The following is a 25,057-nucleotide window of genomic DNA, read 5'->3' as shown; positions in this document are numbered from 1 at the left end:
ATAATAAAATGTTAACTTAAAAATACTGGAATGTATTACCTGCTTCATCATTAAATAAAAATAATTGTAGATTAACATGTATTGAAAATAGATAAGTATGATGCATTATATACCTTAAAATGATGCAATTTCATTTAATTGATATTTTAATACCTTAAAATGATGCAATTTCATTTAGGCGGGAAATTGATTGGAAAAAAACATTTTGCTATTATATAGAGTAAGATAAGATGTTACCATAATTATATTTAGTAATTTATCATTTCTATAATTCTTACCTCAATAATATTAATATGAATTATATATATATATATATATATATATATATATATATATAAAGGTTGCAAAACTCGGCCGCCTAGCCGCCTAGGCGCTAGGCGGCCCCGAGCCTTGGAGTTTTGGCCAAAACTCGGCCGGCCGCCTAGGCGGCCAAACTCGGTCAACTCGGCCGAGTCGACCGATTTTGTTCGATTTTGACCGATGTCGTCTTTCATTAATTATTGATTTTAATACTATTATGACATTATGACTTATAAATTATCATTATTTCATTTATTTAGATGTGTTATTTGAGTGAACGTTGAAAACAACCTCATTAAAATTGTCGAACTACAAGTCTGTTACTAGTTTTTTTAATTTTTTTGGTGCCCGCCTAGCGCCGCCTAGACCGCCTAGGCGCTAGGCGCTGTCCGGCCGCCCGACTAGCGCCTAGCGCCTACTGCAACCATGATATATATATATATACACACACACACACACACACACACACACATTATTATTTAAAAAAAATTAATATAACTAAGATTTTAATATTGGGCATATATTTTTTGCGCATCGCGCATATAAAATACTAGTATTCATATACATGTCATTCAAATGAATATATCCAAAAAAAATATTTTAAATATTAGCTCAAAAAATATTAATATTATCTAAACTAAATTTTAGGTGAAATTAGAAAAATTAGAAAACAGAAAACAAATAATAGTTTTCTGTTAGTAAACAAGTTTTCTAAACAGAAAACAGAGAATGAAAACTGAAAAATTAGAAAACAAAAAACAAAGAACAGTTTTATGTTAGTAAACGGACCCAAAACTTCTACATTGAAATTGATTCTTTTATTTAAATTGATAATCATTACAACTCAATTATAATCCTCGCATAACAATTTAAAATAAATACACGTTACGTTAAAAGAAAATGGTACTTTTAATTTTTCAATTGTAATAATCGTAATATAGATTAATTTAGTTCATTAATTATTCACATCATAGATTTAATTTTAAATTTTCAGTACAAAAATTTCTCTTAAAATTTTAGAAAAACATTAACATGTTAGAGTTCAATTTCGCTAAAAATTAAGACACCAATTTACATTAAAAAAAAAAAAAACTGAAGTTTAGGTAATAAAAATGTTAAATATCCTATTCAGGTGCTAATAGTTATATTGTGCATGGTGCATACGGATGCCAAAACGACGTTGTTTTATTAAAAAACGCGCGTCTCCCCTTTAAAAAAATTCAGGTTCAATTCCCAGCAACAACATTATATTGTTCATTCATTCTGAAATTTTAGTTCATAGATTATGGAATTATAGTTCATTGATTATGGAATTATAGTTCATCGATTCTGGAATTGTAGTTCATCGATTCTGAAATTTTAGTTCATTCATTCTGAAATTTTTAGTTCAAAGATTAAATTCTGGAATTATAGTTCATCGATTATGGAATTATAGTTCATCGATTATGGAATTATAATTCACCGATTCTGAAATTTTAGTTCATATGTTGTTACTGGGTATCGAACCTAATTTTTTTCTTTTTTAAAGAGGAGACGCGCTTTTTATTAAAACGACGTCGTTTTTGCATCCGTATGCACCATGCATGGTGGTGCATACGGATGCACAGCATAATTTACCATTCACAATGGTGCACCTATAGGATCTCCAGTTTTTTACAAACAGGCCAAAGGCCACATCACCTCTAGTCAACTCTATAAACACTTTATCATAGAAAAATGTTCAAAATGGCGAAATCCGCGTGTTTGTCATCGTAACACTCCTCTCAACTTTAGTCAACTCTATAAACACTTTGTCATAGAAAAATGAAAATAATTAACATAAAGGCGGTGTTTGGTAAATAGCTGTTAATTAATTGTGTTAATGCGTTTGACTAGTTGATAGCATTAATTGATGAGTTAATACCCAAAATCGTCTTCGACTATAGTGGTTTTTCTTAATTTTGTCCTAAACGACTTTGGTGACTTAATATAGTCCCAGAGTTTTGTGTTTTTACTCAATTTCGTCCCAGATTTTTGTATTTTTGCTCAATTTAGTCTTCCATTTGTTATTCCGTCCATTTGTTGTTAAATAGATAGACAATTCAGTAATTTTAATATTGGCATCTCTTTATTCATAGACATGTGAAGTGCGAAATCCCTCTTTTTTTTACGAATTACTCCCGATATCACTTCTAAAACTGCGAATATAAAATTTGATTCGTAAGTCTGAGAGTAACTCTGGGTGTAATTCGTGTAAGAAAGAGAGATTTCTCACTTCGCAGGTTGAAAGTAAAGAGAGGTCAATATTGATATTATTGAATTGTCCCTTTATTTAACACCAATTTGACAGAATAACAAACAGAGGACTAAATTGAGCGAAACACAAAAGTCTGGGACTATATTAGGTCACCAAAGTCGTTTAGGACGAAATTGAGAAAAACCACTATAGTCGAGGACAATTTTAGGTATTAACTCATTAATTGATTGTAGAAAAAATGTTTGGTAAATTAGTTATTAGTTGATAACGGATTACATTCAAAATGACTTTCTCGAAAAGATAATCAAGTTTTTTGAGTTTTAGCATTTTAAAGTCATAAGCTGTTGCAAAAAGTTAATTAATCAAACACTCATATTGATTGTTTAACCAAGTCAAACAATTAATAGTGATCAAACAAGCCAAAATTTACTTATAAGCTAACTATGTTACGTTAAAAGTTGACATTTTTACTATAGTGTAAATTTAATTTTATTTTAGTTAACAATGTAAGTTTAGTTGTTCAGTTGTTATTATAATAGTGAATTGAATATAATCCTTCAAGAACTAAATAGGCTAAAAGACTAAATATACATAAAAAATAATTAAGAAATTAAATCAACAGTACACTATATCTATTGATTACTTAGCTTGTAAAATATCATTGTCTATCATAAAGTAATATAATGAGAATACCAAATCATGTAAGATTTGATATAAGAAATTCAATCCATACTAGAAAAATTTTACCCCAAGAAACTAATGCAAAGCAAAATATTATGTATATCAAACCAGTTATCCAATGATGTAGAATGTGATTTGCATTACAATTGTTTTGTTTTATATTTATTGGCCCATTATAAGTTAATTTTGCAAATTTTGCTTCCTTTGGCATATTGCAATTATTTTGTTTGCAATTGTTTTGTTTACTATTTTTAAAAATAATTTTATTGAAAGATAAAGCTAAATACGAAGAGTTCAAAGAATAAGGTGGGAATAAAATAAAAATTCAAATTTTATTGTTTGGTACGCAATAATAGAACTATTACGAATCGAAAGGGAATAAATTGAAAAAGACTAAAATGCCCTTAATAATAATAATAATAATAATAATAATAATAATAATAATAATAATAATAATAATAATGTCAAAATTGTCATTTGCTGGGAAATTCTAATTCTGTGGGTTGTGGAATTGCAATTCCATGGTGAAAGGGAATTGCAATTCCCTCAAACCAAACAATGGAACTGTAAATCTCATAGAATTTGGTGAAAATAGAATTGCAATTTTATCCTACCAAAGGTTCCAAAATAGAATTATTGCAAATTAAAAGGGAAGAAGTGATATAAAAACTAAAATGCTCTTGTGTAATAATAATAATAATAATAATAATAATAATAATAATAATAATAATAATAATAATTAATGCAATCTAAGGTCCTCCGAGCGAGTTTGGTGGTTTCAGCACCCCTAAACTTTCAAATCGACCACCCGTGGTCCTTTGAGTTACGAATTTCGATTTGCCATAATCCTTCCGTTAACATATGTCGTCTGTGCCGTAAAAAGTAAGGGCAAAATAGTATTTTTATTTCAAGCCCAGCTAAAATAACTCATTTCCCTCAACAATTAGCCCTAATCTCCAAATCGTACACAATGCTAAGAGATTAGTCCACATCAATTGGATCATCACTCCTATTTTGAAACTTTGATTTAACTGTGTTACAATATCTTATTGATGAGTTTGATCGGAGATTAGGGCTAATTGTTGAGGGAAATGAGTTGTTTTGGCTAGACTTGAAATAAAAAGATTGTTTTGTCTATATTTTCACGGCGCAGACGATATATGTTAACGGAAGGACTATGGCAGGACGAAATTTAAAACTCGGAAGACTACAATTGGTCGATTTGAAAGTTTAGGATTAAACGTGGTGAAACCACCAAACTCGGAGTACCTTAAATGGCATTAACTCTAATAATAATAATAATAATAATAATAATAATAATAATAATAATAATAATAATAATTATTATTATTATTATTATTATTATTATTATTATTATTATTATTATTATTATTGGTAATTTGTCAATACACATTTCTTTTTCAATTTCATGTGTTATCTATATGTTTGGTTCACTGGAAAATGTTTTCCGTGAATTTGAAGAAAATTGACTTTTTCTTTGTTTGTTTCATAGAAAGTATTTTTCATTATTGGAAAACATTTTCTTCAAGAATGAGGAAAACATTTTCCATGCCCCCCTTAGTATTTTGTTTTCCATGAAAAACAAGTAGAACAATTAATGCTCTCAACCATTTTTATTAGTTACCATTATTATTGTTTAGGGGTATAATTATATTTGTACTCATTATTCTTTCCCATTCAAAACTTAACCAAACAATGGAATAAATATTCTCAATAATTTATTTTTCACCAACCAAACAATGTAATTAATTTTTTCGGTAATTTTTTTTCTATAAAATTTTAATTCTATTTCCTCTCAAATATTTTCTACGAACCAAGAGGTAATAAAAGCATTAGGAATTTCAATTCCTAAAAGCAGCAAATTGTAACAATTCTTTCCACACAAACAAGGAAGTTTTAGTGACTTCTGCCATGTGAGAAGTCATGAGATCGAGCTTCAGTGAATGTGTTGTTGACTCTGTATGCTTCATTAGATTGAGAAAATATATTTAAACAGATACTACAATGTACTAGAGTCAGTAGCATTAAAAAAAAAAACAATAAAGTTTTACCAGCTAAAGAATAAAATAGGAAAGAAATTTCAATTTCTATGAACCAAAGGCGCTAAAAGGAAGAAGGAGAAGGCAAAACAGAGAAGCAAATAGAGGAGAGGGCGTAGCTGTCCAGATGAGATGTTAGCGTGGGGACGGGCGAAGATGAGTGACAGAGCTGTGGAATTACCCTTTAAAAACTTGGGGAGCTGCCCACTATTTATTTATTTATTTAAGTAAAATAAAAATTAAAAAAATGTATGTCGCCGAAACCCATCTTTTTCAGACAATGACTGATTGGACTTTGCCTCTTTGTTTTGCATCTTCCTTTCATCCTTTCCTTTTCCCTTCTCCAGTTCTTCTCTTCTATTCCTTCCTCAATTTCCCACTTTCTCCCTCCATTAATTATTACCAAATATTCTCCATCTTTTTACTTCTAAGTGGAGGCTTCCTTTATTATGCTCCCACTCTTTCATTTTATTTTTTTGAATTTCCAATCCCGACTCGACAGAGTATTTGAGAGGATGTAAATCACGGTAACTCAGTGATTCAGCAGACGGGTCAAATATTCGTGCGCACAAGGGATCTGTCCACTTTAAGAATAATCCCGTATTACCGCTGCCAAGATTCAAACCGTGGTCTCTTTTCCCAAATACTGTCAAGTGAATCAGTGGCAATTATCTATTCATTTTATGTCTCTATTTTGATTAATAAAGTTTAACACAAATTACATAAAAAATAATTTTTTTAGTTTAGTATTAATATATAAATTTTAAGTATTTAAAAATTACATTAAAATATTATTAAATACAAAAAAAATTGAATTTAAAAATTATTTTGAAAAAAAAAACTAAAAATAAAAAAATAATGTTAATTTGATTAGTGAATAATAAATAAGACACGTAAAATGATACATATATTTATTTGTGTATATAAATAATTGATATGAGGAGGTGCATATTTGTTCTATGGTTAGTTCAATGTGGATCTTAAAAATGGTAGTTTTTATAGAGTGGTATGGGGAAGAGGATATAGGCATAAATATCATTGAAGAATATCATGTTGGTTTATGTAGCTTTTATAATTTGATATTTCATTTCTATTTTTAATTTACTGGTTATTCTAAAATTAAATCATACAAAAAAAAAAACTTATTACTTTTGTTTTCTTTCTTCGTTAAAATATCACTATAAAATGAAATTTATGAACTAAGAATAAATATTAAGTAAGCGGCTTTCCATTTTTTTACCCCTTTTTTGCTAATTCTAAAATTTTGCTTGTGAAGTTTACATGTTTATCATGACCTTGTTTATGTAAACAAAATTTTGACATTGCATAATAATTTTTAGAAAAATTGGTCAATTGAGCTTCATAAGTAGGCTAAATAGAATAATTGATTTTCCAAATACACACACAAAAAAACCCCTTAAACTAGTAAAAATGTGCAATTGAATCTTAATTTTACCGATTAAGCAGGTTACCACTGATTTGACGCTTATTAGCTTTCGGATGTTCTATTATTCTAGTGTGACAATTAATTGGCGTCCAACGTGGTAGTGACTTGACATAATTTACAAACTATTAGGCTGGAATTATTTATCACTTTAAAAAATAGGCCCCACTTCCACATCACCGAATTTGTAAATCATTTACTATTCACACTACATCCCTGCAAATCCAATCAACTTTCAAAGGTGGGTCCTAATATATTAAAATAACATTAATAATTTATATTACTTATATTAAAATATTATAAAGTAAAATATAAAATAAAATAAAAAGATAGAAAAGTACAAAAGTTAGCAACAGCTACGACAGCTTTTGCAAATTTGTAAAAAACGCCTGTTCACAAAAAAAAAAAAAAAAGAAAAAAGTAAAAATGATGCGTCAAATGCCACATCATTTTGCAAATGGAAATATTGGCTGGGATAATTCCAGTCTTAGTACGCATGGTTGAATGAAGTGGGTGGGGGTCCTCCAATGCACCACGTACTTTTTTTTCGTGATGTGTGTATAGCTTTGGGACACTTATGATATGGAAACTACAAAACACCTCAGATTCTCAATAAGTGCAACAGGTTCAACAGTTTCCCCCTCCTATAAATAGAACATCCTCTTAGACATCCAAGCATCATTAACTTCTTCTCAGACAAGAAACCCTCAATGGTAACGATCCTAGCTCATTAGAGCTATCTCGACTTAGTTGGTGGTAGTGACATACCCTTTAGCATAACCCCTTGTTGGACCCTTGTATTAGGTCATTGATTTTGTATTTATCCTACAAATTAAAGAATGACATTCTTAGTCGCCGAATTTCCCTTGTCTATTTCATTTAAGTTTGCTACTCGAATTTATAACCTAATTTAATAATGGTCGGGTCAAATAAATCCATCATTAGCACCATTTCTGGGGAACACTATGAAAATTACATGCCCTTAATCCTGATCAATCCGATGTACTCATTTTAGTGAAACTATAACCATATCTGTTAGCCAACGTTATGGTGACATAAGACAATGGCTCAGCCAACCTATGACTTGATTCCACAAGTCTAACTACCACCGTGAGGAAGGAAGGGAACTGTTTTGTACTGTGTTGGTACATAGGGACACCCAAGCAAGGGGTGTACAACTAGGTTGTAAGGGGGTCCAGCTCCAAGTACTTACAAACATGATCGAGGGTTTGGATAGCTCAATGGAATCCAACACCCCAATGCAGGGCAAACTCACAAACTCCAACACCCCCCCCCCCCCCTTCTCCTTCTTCATGAGGAGAATTGTGGAGGAACCTTTACCTATCAATTTTCAATCACCTAGTGTAAAAAAGTTAGACATAACAGGGGACTACCAATACTCATATTAACTACGATTTTATTATGTAGCCTAAATATATGACGAGGAATCAATTAAACAATTGAAATAAAATAAAAGACTAATCAATAACCAAGGCAAGCAAGAATAATCTCATACAAAGTTACCAATTACTAAGCTCAGTTTGAGTCTAAAAAAAAATGATATTCTTTTGCTTGGTCAATTCAACCTATTGATTGGTTAGTGAGACTCGTAACTTCGTTTGGCTAGAAAATTGATTTCTATGTTTAGATTATTGTTCTAGTTACCTAGTCAAAATAATGATTTCAAAAAGAATATATGAGATAAGAATAAACAGGATTTTTCTTTGGATGAATAAAGAATAACATATAAATAACTTTTTCTTGGTGAGGTCAATAAAATCATGAAATTCTTCGATTTATATTTTCTTTAGAATTGAGGAAATCAACTAGTGAATAAATGGTACTTGAATCTATGGATCTCCTAAGAACCTCATTGACCATAATAAATAAATCCCCAAAACAATTGCATTTGCCTGTGACCGCAAAATTTATAATTTATGCTAATATCTTTCTCAAGAGTATTAACAATTGATCCCTAGGTTGAATAATCATAATCTTTTCTAAATTAGAACCCTCAAAGATAGCATTAAAGATTTATGAGTTCTACCGAATGATTTGACTCGAACACTGAAGATTGATGTCATCATCTCTGGGGTTGCATTCCACTTCTTCAATCATGTGGGATCTACACATACAAAGGGTATTTCTATAGCAAGTGTATGCATCAAACTAAATATGAATTTAATAAGTTAGAAATTATTAATTCAAGAATGATAAAGAACACAATTGAATCAAATGATAAACAATTGTATTAAAGTAAGAAAACAATTAAGAATAAGGTCTCATCTTAGGGTTCGTCATAAATTCAAGTACTACAAGTTTAGTATATAAACATGGAAGCAAAAATTAAAGAAATCAAATAAAAAATGAAATTGAAGAACATAGAAAAACCTCTTTAGTCCACAAAAAAATCTTGATTCCAAGCCTCCCTGATATGTAAAGTTGTCTTCCAAAAAGTGATCATTTCGTTGAAGTCTTGGATTAAAAAGACTCTCAAAAGGGTTTAAAATGATGCTTAAATAAATTCTTGATAGTTGACATGCCCTACGAAACGTCCATGTCTAGAGGGTGTAAAAATCTATCACTGCATAGGCGACATGGGCCTTGGCATGACCATGTCTCTAGGTGAGTCTCTTCGGGTTTTTCCTCATGTTTTAAGTTGAATCTATGAAAACTTTGAACATAAAAGTTGTAGATTAGAGGATCGTCTCAACTTTTAATATAATGAACACTTGAATCACTTCAATTGGACTTCATATGGAAATGATATGACTAAAATATTATCAGCAGATTGCAAGGTCATGTTCCTAGGCGTGTCGAAATCTGTTCACCTTTTTAACCCTGATTTGAACTGAATCTTTGGGAACTCTAAACATAAAAGTTGTAGGGAATTATCTTTGCTTTCTAAGGACACTTTAACCACTTCAATTAAATTTTATATGAAAGAGATATGACAAAGAATTTTTAATGTCACAAATTATATATTTTATCATTTTTATTTAAAAATTTCTAAAAATAAAGTATTAATAAATTAAGCACCATATTCCATAAAATTGAATGAGATACATGCAAAATTATCATAAATAGAAATAAGTGTAATGATATCATACCTCTTGTTTTGCAAAAAGTATTACAGACAATGCATAACATTTACCCGAAAATCAATGGCACATATACTTATGGTCAATGTTGCAAACCACGCTAGGCGTTAAGGGGGCGCCTAGGCGCCGATTATTTATTTATTTATTTTTATTATTTATTTATTTTTTTAATTAAAAATAAAATTAAAAATTAAAAATTTTTAAAATTTAGTAATAAAACATAAGGTTTTCATAGTTATTTCTTAGAAATTATTTACGGAAGTGGTTGTAAAAGTGTTCAAAAGATTGTTTAACCCATCTAAATACATAAAGAACTAAAATTAAGAGCTAAAGAAGCATTTTTTTGAGAAATTGGTGGACCAAACCGCCTTTGGCGGTTTGCAGTGGATAGATCTCGAAAAAATACGCGATTTGAAAAAAAAATTGTCTAAAACGGACAACCGAGTCAAAAGTTATGCCTTCCGAAACTTTTTCAACATTAAAAAAAAAAAAAAATTTATAGCGCCGAACCTGCCGGTTAGGCGGTTTAGGCGGCCGCCTAGACTGCCTAGCCGGCCGGCTAGGCGGCCGGCCGCGGAGGCCCTTCCTCGCGGCGGCGCAATGGCGCCTAGGCGCGATTTTTGCAACATTGCTTATGGTAAACATAACTACTTTTGGCATATAGTTCCACACTTCCACGATCATGCATAAAACTATATTTCGAAGAAATGGTCAAATAGACTCCTGAACATCACTCAAGGAGTCAATTAGGCTCTTGAACTTTCAAAAGGTGCAATTAAGTCCTTAAACATATTATTTTAGAGCAATAGGGCCCAAAAATCGATTGGTGACCTACAATTACAGGTCAAAAAGATTCCAGCAAACTTCTGGCAAACCTCTGACAACATTCCGGCAAAAAACCGACGAAACGTTCGCCGGCATCATTTGGCTGCCATCTCCGGCGAAGGAGAAGGCAGACCAACTGCTTTGGTCATCCTTCTCCTTCGACGGAGAAGGCGAGCAGATGGGTCGCCTTCTCCCGTGAAGGAGAAGGGTTGGGTTGTCATCTCCTTCTCAGGAGAAGGCGACCCAGTCCTTCGCCAGATCTGGTTCGCCTTCTCCTTCGCAAACCAGATCCGGTGAAGGAGAAGGTCTCCAACAAAGTGGTTATGGACTTGTCATAGCCAGTAACTACTGTTCTAGCATTAATCCAACAAACTCTAACGACTCTTTGTCAATCGACGGTCACAGTTCTGGAGAAGGCGACCATAATAGAGAACGTGGATTGTCGATCGAAAGAAGACAACGGTCAACGACAATTGATGGCGGTCAATGACGTAATTTTACTTGCAATCTGTTAGTTACCGGTAAATTGGATTTATTTGACCAATTTTAATAAGTTGAAAGGTTTAATTGTAACTTTTAAAAGTTTAAGGGTCTAATTACTCTATCATGTAAAGTTCAAAGGTCTATTTCACCTTTTTCCTTTTATATCTATTCTCTTTATAAATTGAGTTCATTTGGTTTGACCGGATTTTCATTTGGAAGGTTGTGAGTTCGAGCTTCAGTGGAGGCGTTATTAGTTCTTTGCGTTTCAGTAGGTTGAGAACAGATACTACAATGTAATAGAGCCAGTAGCATACAAACAGAAAAAAAAAAAAAAAGAGTTCATTTGGTTTGAAGAGAAAATTTTATAAAAATATGTTTCTTATTTGCTAAAAAGTCAAAACATTATATTTTAACCCTAACTCATATTTTCTTCCAATATGGAACACAAGTTTCTAAGTTTTATCATTTTCTTTTTCAAGTTTATAAGTACATTTATTCCATACGACATTTATAAATATACTAGTTTTTTACGCGCATTGTGCGATTGAGATAATGTCCAATGCTTTTTTGTTAAATAAGTACTTTAAAGTATATTAAGGCAGGATTTTATTGAAATTGTTCATGCATAGATAATTGAAGGTTGAATTTGCGTATTTAAATAGGTAATTCTTCTCCCAAAGGTTGAGTCCCAACCCCAAGGGCCCACCACACTCCGACCCGACAGAGCATTGTGGGAAGTTGTAAATCACGGTGACTTAATGGTTCAGCAGACAGGGCCAAATGCTGATACGCACAAGGAATCTGTCCACTTTGGACATAATTCCCGCACTGCCGCCGCCGAGATTCAAACCTTGGTCTCTTCTCCCAAATACTACCCACTAAACCATTGAGCTAAGCCCGTGCGAGTTAAATAAGTAATTCTAAGTTTACAAATGCAAGATAATATAGTCAAGATTGATTATAATTGTCAATAAAATAATTGTATAGGTATAGTTGAAACCAAATACGGGACATAAGGGAGAACAAATAAAAATTAGGGCATAAAATATTAAATATATACTAATATTGTTTGAGGAGATTCCGACATTAGGATTTGTGGTTAAGTTCTATTAAGACTTTAATATTAGAATTAGATTAATGGTGTAGTTATAATTCTATATTAGACTTTAATATTAGAATTAGACTAACGGTGAATTAACGGAAAAGTTAAATGTATAATCATATAATTAAGGATAAATTAGAAAATCTTAAAAGAAAAAAATTAAAACCTGAACAATATGAACCATTCATTTGATTTAATAATTTGTCGGTCATTTTTTCTACCCAATGTTAATAATTGAATAAATTCGCTGGTCAAATCCGCTAGTATAATCCGCTAACGCTAACCGTTGATTGTCAAACAAGGACATTGCGAGGTAGTTCTCACTTCAATTTGTTGTGTGATTTGAATACTCTCTTTGTTACAAAATCTCTCAAGTAGTTAATATGGTTGACTTTATTAATTATATTTTTTTAATTTTTTCATGGTATTAATAAAATACTTGGTAAATAAATATATAGCATTATTTTGTATTATAACTTTGATATTTAATTAGAAAAATAGTGCACAAAAAAGATAATAGATAATGTAGTGAATATAATCAATTGATGAATTTGAATGTAAAAATTTTTACATTTGAGAAAAATAAAGACAATATAACTAATGAAAATATTTCTTTTAATTAATTTATTGATAATTAATAATTTTTTTTTCACTGAATAAAGACATTGTACGGACAATGTAGCGAATATAATCAATTAATAAATTTGAATATAAATAATTTTTATATTGAAAAAAAATAAAGACAATATAACTAATAAAATTATTTCTCTTATTTAATTTATTGATAATGAATTTTTTTTTTTAATAAAGGCATTGTGGACACATAATTCTAAATTAAAGAAATGCATATGTATTATTTTTTGTTGTAACTACTAAATTATTATTTATATAATTTAATAAGAGTAAAATAGAGTACTAATTATGCCAACTTTGATTGGGATGAGGTTCGAATCTAAGACTTTTTTTTTTTTTTTTATTGAAATCAATGAGTAAGTTAACGGTGAACTAACGGCAATTCTTAAAATTTTAACGGAATTAGTAATGGTGTGTGGGTATTTTAGGAAATTTTAGTGTAAAATTTAAGTCTGATCAATCTTTTAATCAATCTGAGCCATTCATTTGATTAAAATCTGTGACCGCCATTTTTTCTACCCATTATATGCCTAACTCTCTTGGACTCTTATTAGTATATATATATATATATATATATATATATATATATATATATATATATATAGTAGATAGATATCTCCATCATTGTGGGATTAACTCGAATTTAACCTGGATTGCCCCATATAGTTTGACTTTTACTTCGGAGAATGCTATACTAAGACTTTTTAACGTGATACACATAAAAAAAAAAAATTTGATCATCCAATTTTCTAGTTGCATAAACTAAAAGAAATGGTAATAATTTTTTTTTTTTCATATATACAAAATTCAGTATCTCCACCATTGTGAGATTAATTCAAATTCGACATGGATTGCACAAGTACAATTTGACTCTTACAGAGAAATGTTATATTAAAGTTTTTTTGACATGATACACCCAAAAAATAGTCGATCATCAGATTTAATTTTCTAGTTCCATATACTAAAATAAAGAGTTAAATATAGAAATGGCCCATTGACTATAGTGAAATTACCAATTTAATCATTGACTCTTTGTTTTTTACCAATTAAAAATTTTAACCAATTTGGTCTTCCGTTTGTTTTGCCGTTAGACATCCGTTAACTTACGACCAAATTGGTAATTTCACTATAGACAATGAAATATTTTAGTAATTAATTTTTTGAAGAAAATAGTGCATGTGATAATCGAAATGATCCATTGACTATAGCAAAGTTATCAATTTTTTGGCAAAGCCATGAATGAAGTATATTTTAAGAAAATTCTATAATTTTATATGAGAAAAAAAAATCAAAGGTTTGTTTAACTTTTCTTAAAATAGTAGTAAATATTATTTGAAGCAAACAAAAAATGCAGGGTATTATGGTAAGTTAGAGGTTAGATTCAGGTTTAGGCACTAAACCAGATCCAAGAATCCTTCTTTGGCAGCTCAGCTGTTATTTGGCTTTTCTCTAATCAATGTTGTTATATTAACCCTCCATTTCAAAGTCTCCTCTCCACTTCGCCAACTCCTCTCTCTCTCTCTCTCTCTCTCTCTCTCTGCTTTCAAAGGCAGAATCTCATTTCACATTTCTGTCTCTCCATTGTCGTCTTCTCTTCCAAATACCCATATCCTTATTACCAGAGATTCCCTCTCTACTTCTCTGTGTATATACACAATCATACATACATAGAATTGTGAAAGAAGAGATTGGGGTTATGATGGCGGTGGTGATCAGCAGGTGTTCTCACACTTCCCACATCACTGAAATCATCATCACCAGCTTTTTCCGCCATAAGATCTAAAACCCAGATTTTATTTTTCCGTTTATTTGTGTATGCAAACCGGGTTAAGGGGTAAGGGAAGGAGAGGCGCTCCGGGTTGGGATCAAGATTACCGTAAAAAGTCTAGCTACGGCGGCTGCCTGATAACCCTTCTTTTGTAATTACCCTTCGTGATCTTGTCTTCACAGCTATGGAAGCGGGTCGCGGTTTGTTCTACGGCGCCGGCGCCGGCGCCGGGGATTCTAGTTTCAACACTCTTTTTCTTCAGAACCAGAGGCTTCCGTTCCAGTCCTCCAAAGAGCCTCTCCTCACACCTGGCTTTTCACCTTCTTTTCATGGTTAGATCTCTCACTTATTCACCGTTGACTTTTTCTTTTTCTTGCTTTGCTATTACACTCTTCTGATAATCTTTATGGTTTTGCAAAGAAAGTGGAAATTTTGATGTATTTGCTTATCTGTTGTTATGTTTGGGGAGATCATTTCTGGAAATTGGATTAATCTGTTTTGGAGTTTATTGTATGATGAAGATTTGGCTCTGTAATTGGATTGCATATTGATATTCTTCTTCTTTTTCTGCATGATTCATAGTACAGATAGGCTAAGATTAGATTTATAACTATATATAGTTTATGCTAGAAATGAAAGATCCATTGTATTGTTTAGAATCATTAATGTCTTGATTGAACAAAAACCCAACCTTTGTGTTAGGCTCAGGGTCAAGTTCCATGGTTAGCTTCTGTGATGGCAAAGGGGGATTCTTTCGAAAATATGATCAAGATGAGAATGAATGTGAGAACTCCGACGAATACTTTCTTCAGCCAGAGAAGAAGAGGCGGCTTACGGGTGACCAAGTGCAGTTCCTTGAGAAGAGTTTTGAGGTCGAGAACAAACTCGAGCCAGAAAGGAAGGTTCAGCTCGCTAAGGAACTCGGGCTGCAGCCGCGCCAAATTGCAATTTGGTTTCAGAATCGTCGTGCACGCTGGAAGGGCAAACAGCTCGAGAAAGATTACGATGGGCTGAAGGCTAGATATGATGATCTGAAAGCAAAATACGATAGCCTTCTCAAGGAGAAGGATAGTCTGAAGGCCGAGGTATAGTAACATCTCAAGTCATCATTAAGCTAGCTTTACAATAGATTACAATAGATTCAAACCCCATATATCCCGAAACCTGGCTCTGATACCACTTTTTAGGATCAAACGCTTATAATAGTGAAGGTGCAACTTTATTTCCTTATAGATTACTATCATAATTTCGAGAGGCAGGGTGCTGGACTTGGCCCTTCACCGGCCTTCGCCCAACAATCCCTTAGCCACCAATTGATGGACTTGGCCCTTTATTGGCCTCCGCCTAATAATAATCGAAGCATGTGCTCCATCTCAACTAAAAGCCTAAGCTGATAGTTGGATTGCACATTAATGGTTATATGCTCAACACAATAAGTTTAGCTTGTGTTTGTTTGCCCAGGTTCTTCGCGTCACGGACAAGCTAGTTGTGAAGGGTAAAGAAAAGGAAACGTTAAAGTTTCGAGATGATATCCAACACCCTTTGGAAGCACTGTCGAAAGACCATATGGCTGATTCAGTTGCAGCATCATCCCCAGCCCTGCCTGTTAAGCTGGAAGGTACAAGCCCGAGTAAGAGCGACGTGTTGGATTCAGACAGCCCTCGCTACACCGATGGGGTTCACTCGTCTTTTCCCGACATCGGGGGGGACTCTTCCTATGTCTTCGAGCCAGAGCGGTCAGACTCAGATTTATCACAAGACGAAGACGATAGGTTCAGCAAGAATTTCATGGCTGCTTCGGAGTCGTTGTCTGTGTTCCCAAAGGTCAGAGAAGATCATTACCCCATAGCCATACCTCCCACCAATTCATCCTTGTATGGATTCCCAGTTGAAGATCAAACCTTTGGGTTTTGGCCTTATTAAGCTGCAATTACTCGTTGACTTGGTGAATTTATGGCCTGCAGGGACATAGGTGATGTTCCTTATAAAATGGCACCAAGTTAGCAAGTAATACCATACTGTCCACACTGTCCATTCATGTATTATTGTATATTAGTTTGTGTCAACAGCAATAAAAAATCCAATCAGGAATTGGAAACCATGTAATGTTACACTTTGTAGTAGTACTGCTTTCAATTAATTAAGACTGTATCAGATGCATTTTGTCGAGTGCCTGGATAAATGTTTACCTTTTCTTCTTGTCTCAAATACTGTTTACTGAACTATTACACCAAAAGAATATTCTCAGCATACTCTTATACTAATTTTTTTTCATCTTCAACCCATCACACCAAATTTTATATCTTCACTAAAATAATTAGTATTCTCATAAATTAAAACTTTAAATATTTTAATATAACATATAATTATAATTAAAATAATTTTAGATGTAATTTGCTTTAATTTTGTTAAAATTATACTTTATGTAGTTTAATTTTTAATTAATTTATATTTAATATTAGTCTTGTTTTAATCGTCTTAATGGGATTTTTCAAATGATATAATTTATGTTTAGTAATATAAAATTTACGTATAAGTGTTTAACAATATATATATATATATATATATATATATATATATATATATATATATATAAAAGGAATTAAGAAAAAAGAACAAGGGTAAAACATGAATATAAAAATTTTAAAAATAGTGTTACGCCATATTTGGCGCAACTGTATTCACAATCCACAAAAAATTGTCATTTTGTCGTTCCCATTGAAGATTGAATTTGGCGTTTCTTTTGAGAATTTTCCGTTTTGCCTCACCCGTTGGAGATGACCTTTAATAAGATAAAATGGGGTAACCCCATCAATGGACTTTAGGGTGGTTTTTGTAATTTTGCAGAAGAAAAAAATATGATGGTAGGTTTTTGCAAATAGGGGAAGAGTAATGGATTTTTATTCCTACACATGAAAATTTTTTGTGAAACCTGCATATGGAGGAAAGTGAAAAAAGCTGCTCAAATGTTGCACGTATGGCGGACAGCCGTGCCTAGCAGGGCCTGTAAGTTACTTTTTTTTTTCTTTCTTTTTCCCTCTTCCCTTTCCTACTCGTCATTGCAAAAATCCAAAAAAAAAGAAAAAAATTATTGAGCTTGCTCTTAAACGTGAAAACTCCCATATTAATAAGCTAAGTATAGACGATGAGAATATAATTGTGTTGTATTCAATAATAATGTCTGAGGGTACAGGGAGCGAATATATAGAGATGCTAGATAGAATTCTAGTCTAACACGAATAATATAGTCCTAGTCTAAAATGAATAATAGAGTCCTAATACTCCCCCTCAAGCACAAGTTTGGTCAGCCAAAACATTGAGTTTGGAACGGAGTAAATTAAAACGTACAGACGAAAGAGACTTAGTAAAATATCCGCTATTTGATCTTTGGTAGAAATAAAATTGACTTGTAATTTCTTCTTTGCTACTTAATCACGAACAAAGTGGTAGTCGATCTCAATGTGTTTGGTGCGAGCATGAAACACCGGATTAACACATAGATAAGTAGCACCCAGATTATCACACCAGATTTTGGGCGCAGAAGGTGGCGCAAACCCGAGTTCCTTCATCAAAGATATGAGCCAAGTAACCTCTGCAAAAACATCAGCGAGTCCTTTGTATTCTGCCTCAGTTGAGAAACGAGCCACAGTACGCTGTTTTCGACAAACCCATGAGACAAGATTGGTCCCCAAAAACACAGCAAAACCACTGGTAGATTTTCGATCATCAGGATTGCCAGCCCAATCGGAATCAGAATAAGCATGAATATCCAGAGAGCGAGAGGAAGCAATTTTAAGACCGAGATGTAGTGTCCCATTTACATACCGTAACACCCTCTTGAGAGCCGCCCAATCCGCAGTGGAGGGAGAGTGCATGTGCTGACACAAACAGTTGACTGCATAGGAAAGATCAAAACGAGTTATCGTAAGATATTGTAGAGCACCTGCAAAGCTGCGATACTGAGTGGGATCAGCATATGGCACCACAGCACCAGTCTCGGCCTTCGCGGTTGAAACCGGAGTGGCCACGGGGTTGCAATCAACCATACCTCGACCATACCTGCCCGTTTTAAAATATCCTTCATGTACCGTTGTTGAGACAGAAGCATGCCACCAGACAACAGAATAGTCTCAATACCCAGGAAAAAAGAAGGCACTCCCATATCACGAACTTTAAATTCAAGAGCCAACTTGTCAATAAGATCAGTCACATGAGCCGAATCAGAACCCATAACCAAAATATCATCCACATAAACCAGAAAATATAGACGAGTATTGCCATGTGAATATATAAATAAAGATATATCAGTCTTGGAAGGTGAGAAACCAACAGAAACCAGAAAATCATGCAAACGTGTGAACCAAGCACGGGGAGCTTGCTTAAGCCCATACGAAGAACGTTGAAGGAGACAAACGTGCCCGGGCATCGTTTTGTCTTCATAGCCAGGGGCTGGCGCATATAAACTGTCTCAACGAGATTGCCGTTTAGGAAAGCATTGTGTATGTCTAGCTGTCGAATAGTCCATCCACGAGAAATAGCTAGGAATAAGAGAAGACGTATCGTAGTCGGTTTAACAACGAGACTAAAGGTCTCAAAGAAATCCTCATCGGCAATCTGATTGAATCCCTTGGTAACTAACCGAGCCTTGTAACGCTCAATCGAACCATCAGCCTTTCTCTTGGTTCTAAACACCCACTTACATCCAACTACATTCATACCTGATTTAAAGGGAACAAACCTCCATGTATTATTGTGCACCAAGGCATTAAATTCCAAATCCATTGCATCACGCCATTCAGGAAATTTAACCGCTTGAGTAAAACATGTAGGCTTAGGAGTAACAACAGCAGATAAAGCAACATGATCATGTGGTCCCGGACTTCTCGTATTCATTCCATGAGAGCGAACGGGTGAGGGCGCGGGACGAGACCGACCACGAGGCCAGCCTCTTCGCCGAGGAGCCGGCTGGTCCGTGACTGTCCGCTCGGACTCGGTCACGGGCTCAGCAGTAGCAGGCTGCTGGCGGTGGTGCTCAAAAGCGGCTATGGGCGCGACAGGAGGGTCACGAGTCGTGACAATAGTCGGATCACCACCAGAAACAATTGGTGCAACACCCCACGGCTCCGGGCGTGGTTTTGGAACATGCGAATCCACAGAAGCAACAAAAGGAAAGACAGTCTCATCGAATCGCACATGGCGACAGATAAAAAAACCTTGTTAGTGTTAGTGTCTAAACAACGATAGCCACGAAAAGATGGAGGATATCCTAGAAAGACACAAGGGGATGGCCGAAACTGTAGTTTGTTGCGATTATAGGGACGCAGATTGGGAAGCATAAACACCCAAAAACACGCAGATATGAATAAGATGGAGTAGACCGATGCAAAACATAATGAGGAGATTTATCAGATGTGACAAGAGTGGGCATTTTATTGATTAGATAAATCGCAGTTTCAAAAGCATAATCCCAAAAACGAGACGGAACAGAGGATTGGGCCATTAGTGCTAGTCCGATTTCAACAACATGCATATGCTTACGTTCTACCCTGCCATTTTGTTCATGAGTATACGCACAGGATTGCCTATGACAAATACCTAAGGACGCAAGAGTGGAACCAAGCTTTTTATATTCTCCTCATAAATCAGATTGAAAAGAAATAATCTTGCGAGAAAAGGAACGTTCAACTAGTGACCGAAACTTATCAAATATAGCATACAAATCAGATTTAGCACGCATGGGATAATACCACATATAACGAGTGTAATCATCCACAAACAATACAAAATATTTAAAGCCAAACGCAGAAAGTAATGGCGCAGGGCCCCAAATATCTGAATAAATTAATTCCAAAGGATGCGTACTAGTAGTTTCGGCACGAGACAAAGGAAAACGAGAAGATTTTCCTAATTGACAAGAGGAACAAACATTGGGAAGATCACTAGAATTAAATGTACCAACAGACGAAGATGCTAAAATTTTACGTAAGACTCGAGAATGAGGATGCCCCAATCGCATGTGCCAAACGTAAGAGAACTGTGCAACAAAAAATGCAGCAGGGGAAGCAGAAGACGCATGCCATGTGTAGAGACCTCAGACGCATGTCCCTTAAAAAGAACCTTCTTGGTCAAAATGTCTTTCACATAGAAACAAAGAGGGTGAAACTCAAAGAAAACATTATTGTCCTTTGCAAAACGTTGGACAGATAATAGAGAAGAAGAGAGACCAGGTGTAACACCCCGAAATTTTAAAGCTTTTGAAACTTATATAATAAAGGTAAATTCTCATTAAATCCCAAAAGATAATGTAGTCGAGTACGGGGTGCTATGCCACACCTGAGCTAGAGAACTCAGGTGCACAGGCTAACTAACTAATATCATCAACAATATGAATACATAAGCATGGCACGCAGGCCGAAAGGGAAACTATCTACTCTACGCTCCAAATCTCTAGCGCGCTCCAGTGTCTACACCTTTGTGCCTGAAAGCCAAATATATCTGTTCAGCGAGAGATGCTGGTAACCCACTCCAACGCGTTGAAATACATTATAGATAGATATATATAGATATACGAAAACCATTTTGAAGCAGGAAGATATATGGTTAGGAGACACTAGTTTTAAAACCAACAATAGACTCGACAGATAGGGATAAGCACAGTCAACAGTTATAATCAAGTATATAAAGATACTAGCATGTATACTATGGTCACAGATTCACTTCATCTCATTCATATCAACATCCCAAATCGTATCTCCTCACACACAAGCACGCTTTGGTGGCGCCACAGGACCAATCGCATGCCCATACATGAGGGTCAGCGCATATAGCTCTGACACGGTCCCGCAGCACCCTGACTCGTATCGCAATAGGAAGGGGTCGATCGCAACCGACCGATGAACCGCAGCTCATCATAATGTTTGATCGCAACCAAACAGTGGACCGCAGCCCAAGAGTAATCATCTGACCGCAGCCAGGAATATGAACCGCAGCTCATATAAAACGTTTGATCGCAACCAAACGGTGGACCGCAGCCCAAAAAGTGATTATCTGACCGCAGCCAGGAATATGAACCGCAGCTCATGTAAAACGATTGATCGCAACCAAACGGTGGACCGCAGCCCGAAAGTGTAATTCTGACCGCAGCCAGCTTCTGAACCGCAGCTCAGGAATAACCAATTTGATCGCAACCAAATTGGGGTATCATGCACACATAACACATAACAAGCACATGCAACCCACAATAACACGTTGGGAAAAGGGGAGAAAACGTATAATGAAACCTATGCGTGGTCATCCACAAACTAGGAATAATCCTAAGGGGTTCATACTTCTTTCACCTAGACCAACGGGATACCAATTCAACTAGCGTGCGATATATAAGACTCATTTATCCTACGAACTGTACCCGAAACATCAAACTAGACTTAGGCACGATAAACGGAGTCCGTTGGGACACCACGAGGGTCGGGGAAACATCATACGGGGATGCCGGAGTCCCGAAGTGGACAATTTCCAGCGGGTAGCCGGTGGGTGGTGGTCCACCCGCCGGCGACCAGTCTCCGGGCAGCGGGTGCCCGGCGGGCAGTCGCCTGCCCGCCTGCTGCCCACTGTCGGCGACGCCCTTTTTCGGGCAGCAGGTAGGTGGCGGATCCCCCTACCCCCACCTACCCCCACTGACTCTTTACCAAAATAAACGTCCCGGGAGCCGTTGTGGAACCCGAAACAATGCTTAGACACTTTTAAACGCAATTGAAGACACCACGTAGACAATTAACGGATCAAAAGCAAGAATCATATAGCACATATCCTATCATGACTTCTAAACATAATCAACGCCCGAACATGCGAAATCCCACCCAATTATATCAAGAATAACACAATACGAAATTCCCAATTTTTAACCTAGGGCTCTATTCATATTCAAATCAATAAAATCATAGTTCTTCTTTAAAACATCAAGATTCATCAAGAACATCACATAATCATCAAGAACCTCTTATCATCATCAAGTTCATCAAGATCACACATAAAATCATCTCACAATTATCAAGAACCTATCATCAATATCATAAACGATTCATCAAGACACAAGTATAGAGAGGAGGCCAAAGAAGATAATTATAGCAAGGAAAATAGGTTTTGTTGAGACACGGGTTACCTCTTAGCCTTAATTAATTTCCTTGGCTATGAAAGGTCTTTTTTAAGATTCCTTCTTTCTTGATTTCTCCTATGGGGATTCTTGGAACTTCTTATGTGGTGAGGGATTATTGTGGTGTGGGTTCTAGGTGCCTCCTATGCCCCCTATTTATATACCTAAGAGTCCCTAATTAGGGTTAGTTCTATTCCTTCTAGAACTAGGGGATCGGGTTTAGGGATAAGGGCTCATGGACTATGGTGGGCCTTTTCTTAATTAATTATTGGAATTTAGTCCTTTCTTTTGGGTAATTGGTTAAGCAATTAATTGGTTTTTAGGGGCCGTAACACGGGTGTTACACTCTCCCCCCCTTAATGGGAAGCTTCGTCCCCGAAGCTTTGGTCCTCGTAAAGTGCCCTCGTCTCTTATCCTATGTTTTCGCCCTGGTTACCTTGTGTGAAGAGTTCGGGATAGCGTTCTTTCATTGTGTCTTTGAGTTCCCATGTTGCTTCTTCGGTCCCATGGTTGGTCTAGAGGACTTTTACCATTTCTATGGCTCGCCGGCGGGTGGTTCTTGTCTTGGTGTCCAGGATTCTTAAGGGTTTTTCTTCGTAAGTTAGTGTGTCGTCGAGGCCCACGGCCTCGAGTTGTAGCACGTGGTTTGGATCGTGTACATATTTCTTTAGTTGGGATATGTGGAATATGTTGTGTACCCGTTCCAGTTCGATAGGTAGGGCGAGGCGGTAGACCAGGTTCCCGACTCTTTCTATGATTTCATAGGGGCCGATAAACCGGGGGCTGAGTTTCCCTTTCTTTTCGAACCTCATTACCCCTCGCGTGGGTGAGATTCTCAACCAGACCTTGTCTCCAGTGGTGAACTCGGCTTGTTTTCTCCCTAGGTCGGCGTAGGAATTTTGGCGGTCTTGGGCGGCCTTCATTCTTTCTTGTATGTGCTTGACTTTAGCTATTGTGTCTTGTAAGTATTGGGGTCCTAGTGTCACTGGGCTGACCATGTCTTCCCAACATAGGGGGGTTCTGCATTTTTGACTGTACAGAGCTTCGTAGGGAGCCATGCGGATACTCGCGTGGTAGCTGTTGTTGTAGGAGAACTCGATGAGGTCTAGATGTTCTTCCCATGTCCCTTGGAAATCTAACATTCAGGCCCTTAGCATGTCCTCGAGAGTCTGGATGGTTCTCTCGGTTTGGCCGTCAGTAGCGGGGTGGAAGGCAGTGCTCAGATTCAGCTGTGTCCCTAGGGCTGTTTGTAGAGACTTCCAGAATTGTGAGAGGAATCTGGGATCCCTATCGGACACATTGTTTCGGGGGATCCCGTGGTATTTTACTACTTGGTTTAGGTAGGCCCGAGATTGCTGCGTCATGGTCCATGTTTCTTTCATAGCAATGAACCGTGCTGTCTTGGTTAGCCGGTCCACTATCACCCAGATTTTATCCTTGCCGGTTGGTGTTGTGGGTAATCCCCCGACGAAATCCATGGATATGGAGTCCCACTTTCCTTGTGATATCTCCAGGGGTTGGATGAGCCCTTTGGGTTTGCATCATTCAGCCTTTACTCTTTGGTAGTTCAGACATTTGCCCACGAAGTCTGCGACTTCTTTTTTCATGTTGGGCCACCAAAACATCTTTTTCACATCTTGGTATAGTTTGTCGCCTCCGGGTTGCACTGAGTATGGGGAGTGGTGTCTTTCTTTTAGGATTCGTTGCTTTAGGTGGGGGTGTGTTGCGGGCACGCACCACCTTCCTTGATAGCGGAGGCTGCCATCCTTGCATATCTCGAAGGGTCCGCCTTTTTCCTGAGTTAGGGTGCCTCGAATTTTATTTAGATCTGGATCTTGATGTTGTTCGGCCTTGATTTCTTCGAATAGCATGGGTATGACTCTGGTATTGAATAGGCGGATCTCAGAATTGGTTTGTCTTTGCTCTACTACCTCCAAATTCAACTTCTGGAAGTCCTTGTATAGCTGGACAGGCAGGACCCAGGTGGTGTTGAGGGAGTGGTTAGTCTTTCGACTTAGGGCATCTGCCACAACGTTAGCCTTTCCTTCGTGGTACTGGATGTCTAGGTCGTAATCTTTTATAAGTTCTAACCACCTTCGTTGTCGCATGTTTAGGTTTTTCTGGGTGAAGATGTACTTTAGGCTTTTATGATCCGTGTAAATCTTGCATTTTACTCCGTAAAGGTAATGTCTCCAAATTTTCAGAGCGAACACGATGGCAGCTAGCTCGAGGTCGTGTGTGGGGTAATTTTCTTCGTGGGTTTTGAGTTGTCTAG

General features: G+C 35.7%; 1 protein-coding gene across 2 annotated transcripts; it reads left to right on the top strand.

The window, feature by feature from the left end:
* The first annotated feature begins 14,350 nt into the window (after positions 1 to 14,350).
* LOC109191903 (homeobox-leucine zipper protein HAT5-like) lies at positions 14,351 to 16,802 on the top strand. 2 transcript variants are annotated; one of them, XM_019342583.1, is made up of 3 exons: positions 14,351 to 14,965; positions 15,342 to 15,718; positions 16,095 to 16,802. In XM_019342583.1, exons 1-3 carry the CDS (start codon positions 14,818 to 14,820, stop codon positions 16,554 to 16,556), a joined length of 987 nt encoding a protein of 328 aa, XP_019198128.1. In that variant the 5' UTR covers positions 14,351 to 14,817; the 3' UTR covers positions 16,557 to 16,802. The 2 variants fall into 2 exon arrangements, with proteins under 2 accessions (XP_019198128.1, XP_019198127.1); XM_019342582.1 differs by having other exon boundaries at positions 14,352 to 14,965; positions 15,336 to 15,718.
* Positions 16,803 to 25,057: the final 8,255 nt, after the last annotated feature.

This window comes from Ipomoea nil, unplaced genomic scaffold (genome assembly GCF_001879475.1).
Source record: "Ipomoea nil cultivar Tokyo-kokei standard unplaced genomic scaffold, Asagao_1.1 scaffold1721, whole genome shotgun sequence".
Lineage (NCBI taxonomy): Eukaryota > Viridiplantae > Streptophyta > Magnoliopsida > Solanales > Convolvulaceae > Ipomoea > Ipomoea nil.
This window is presented reverse-complemented; position numbering and strand designations above follow the sequence as displayed.

Excerpts from the sequence above, each read along its gene's own strand:
- LOC109191903 (XM_019342582.1), top strand. The coding sequence starts at position 14,818 with ATGGAAGCGGGTCGCGGTTTGTTCTACGGCGCCGGCGCCGGCGCCGGG. Across the intron at positions 14,966-15,335 it reads CTTTTCACCTTCTTTTCATG|GCTCAGGGTCAAGTTCCATG; the intron begins GTTAGATCTCTC and ends CCTTTGTGTTAG. Across the intron at positions 15,719-16,094 it reads AGGATAGTCTGAAGGCCGAG|GTTCTTCGCGTCACGGACAA; the intron begins GTATAGTAACAT and ends TTGTTTGCCCAG.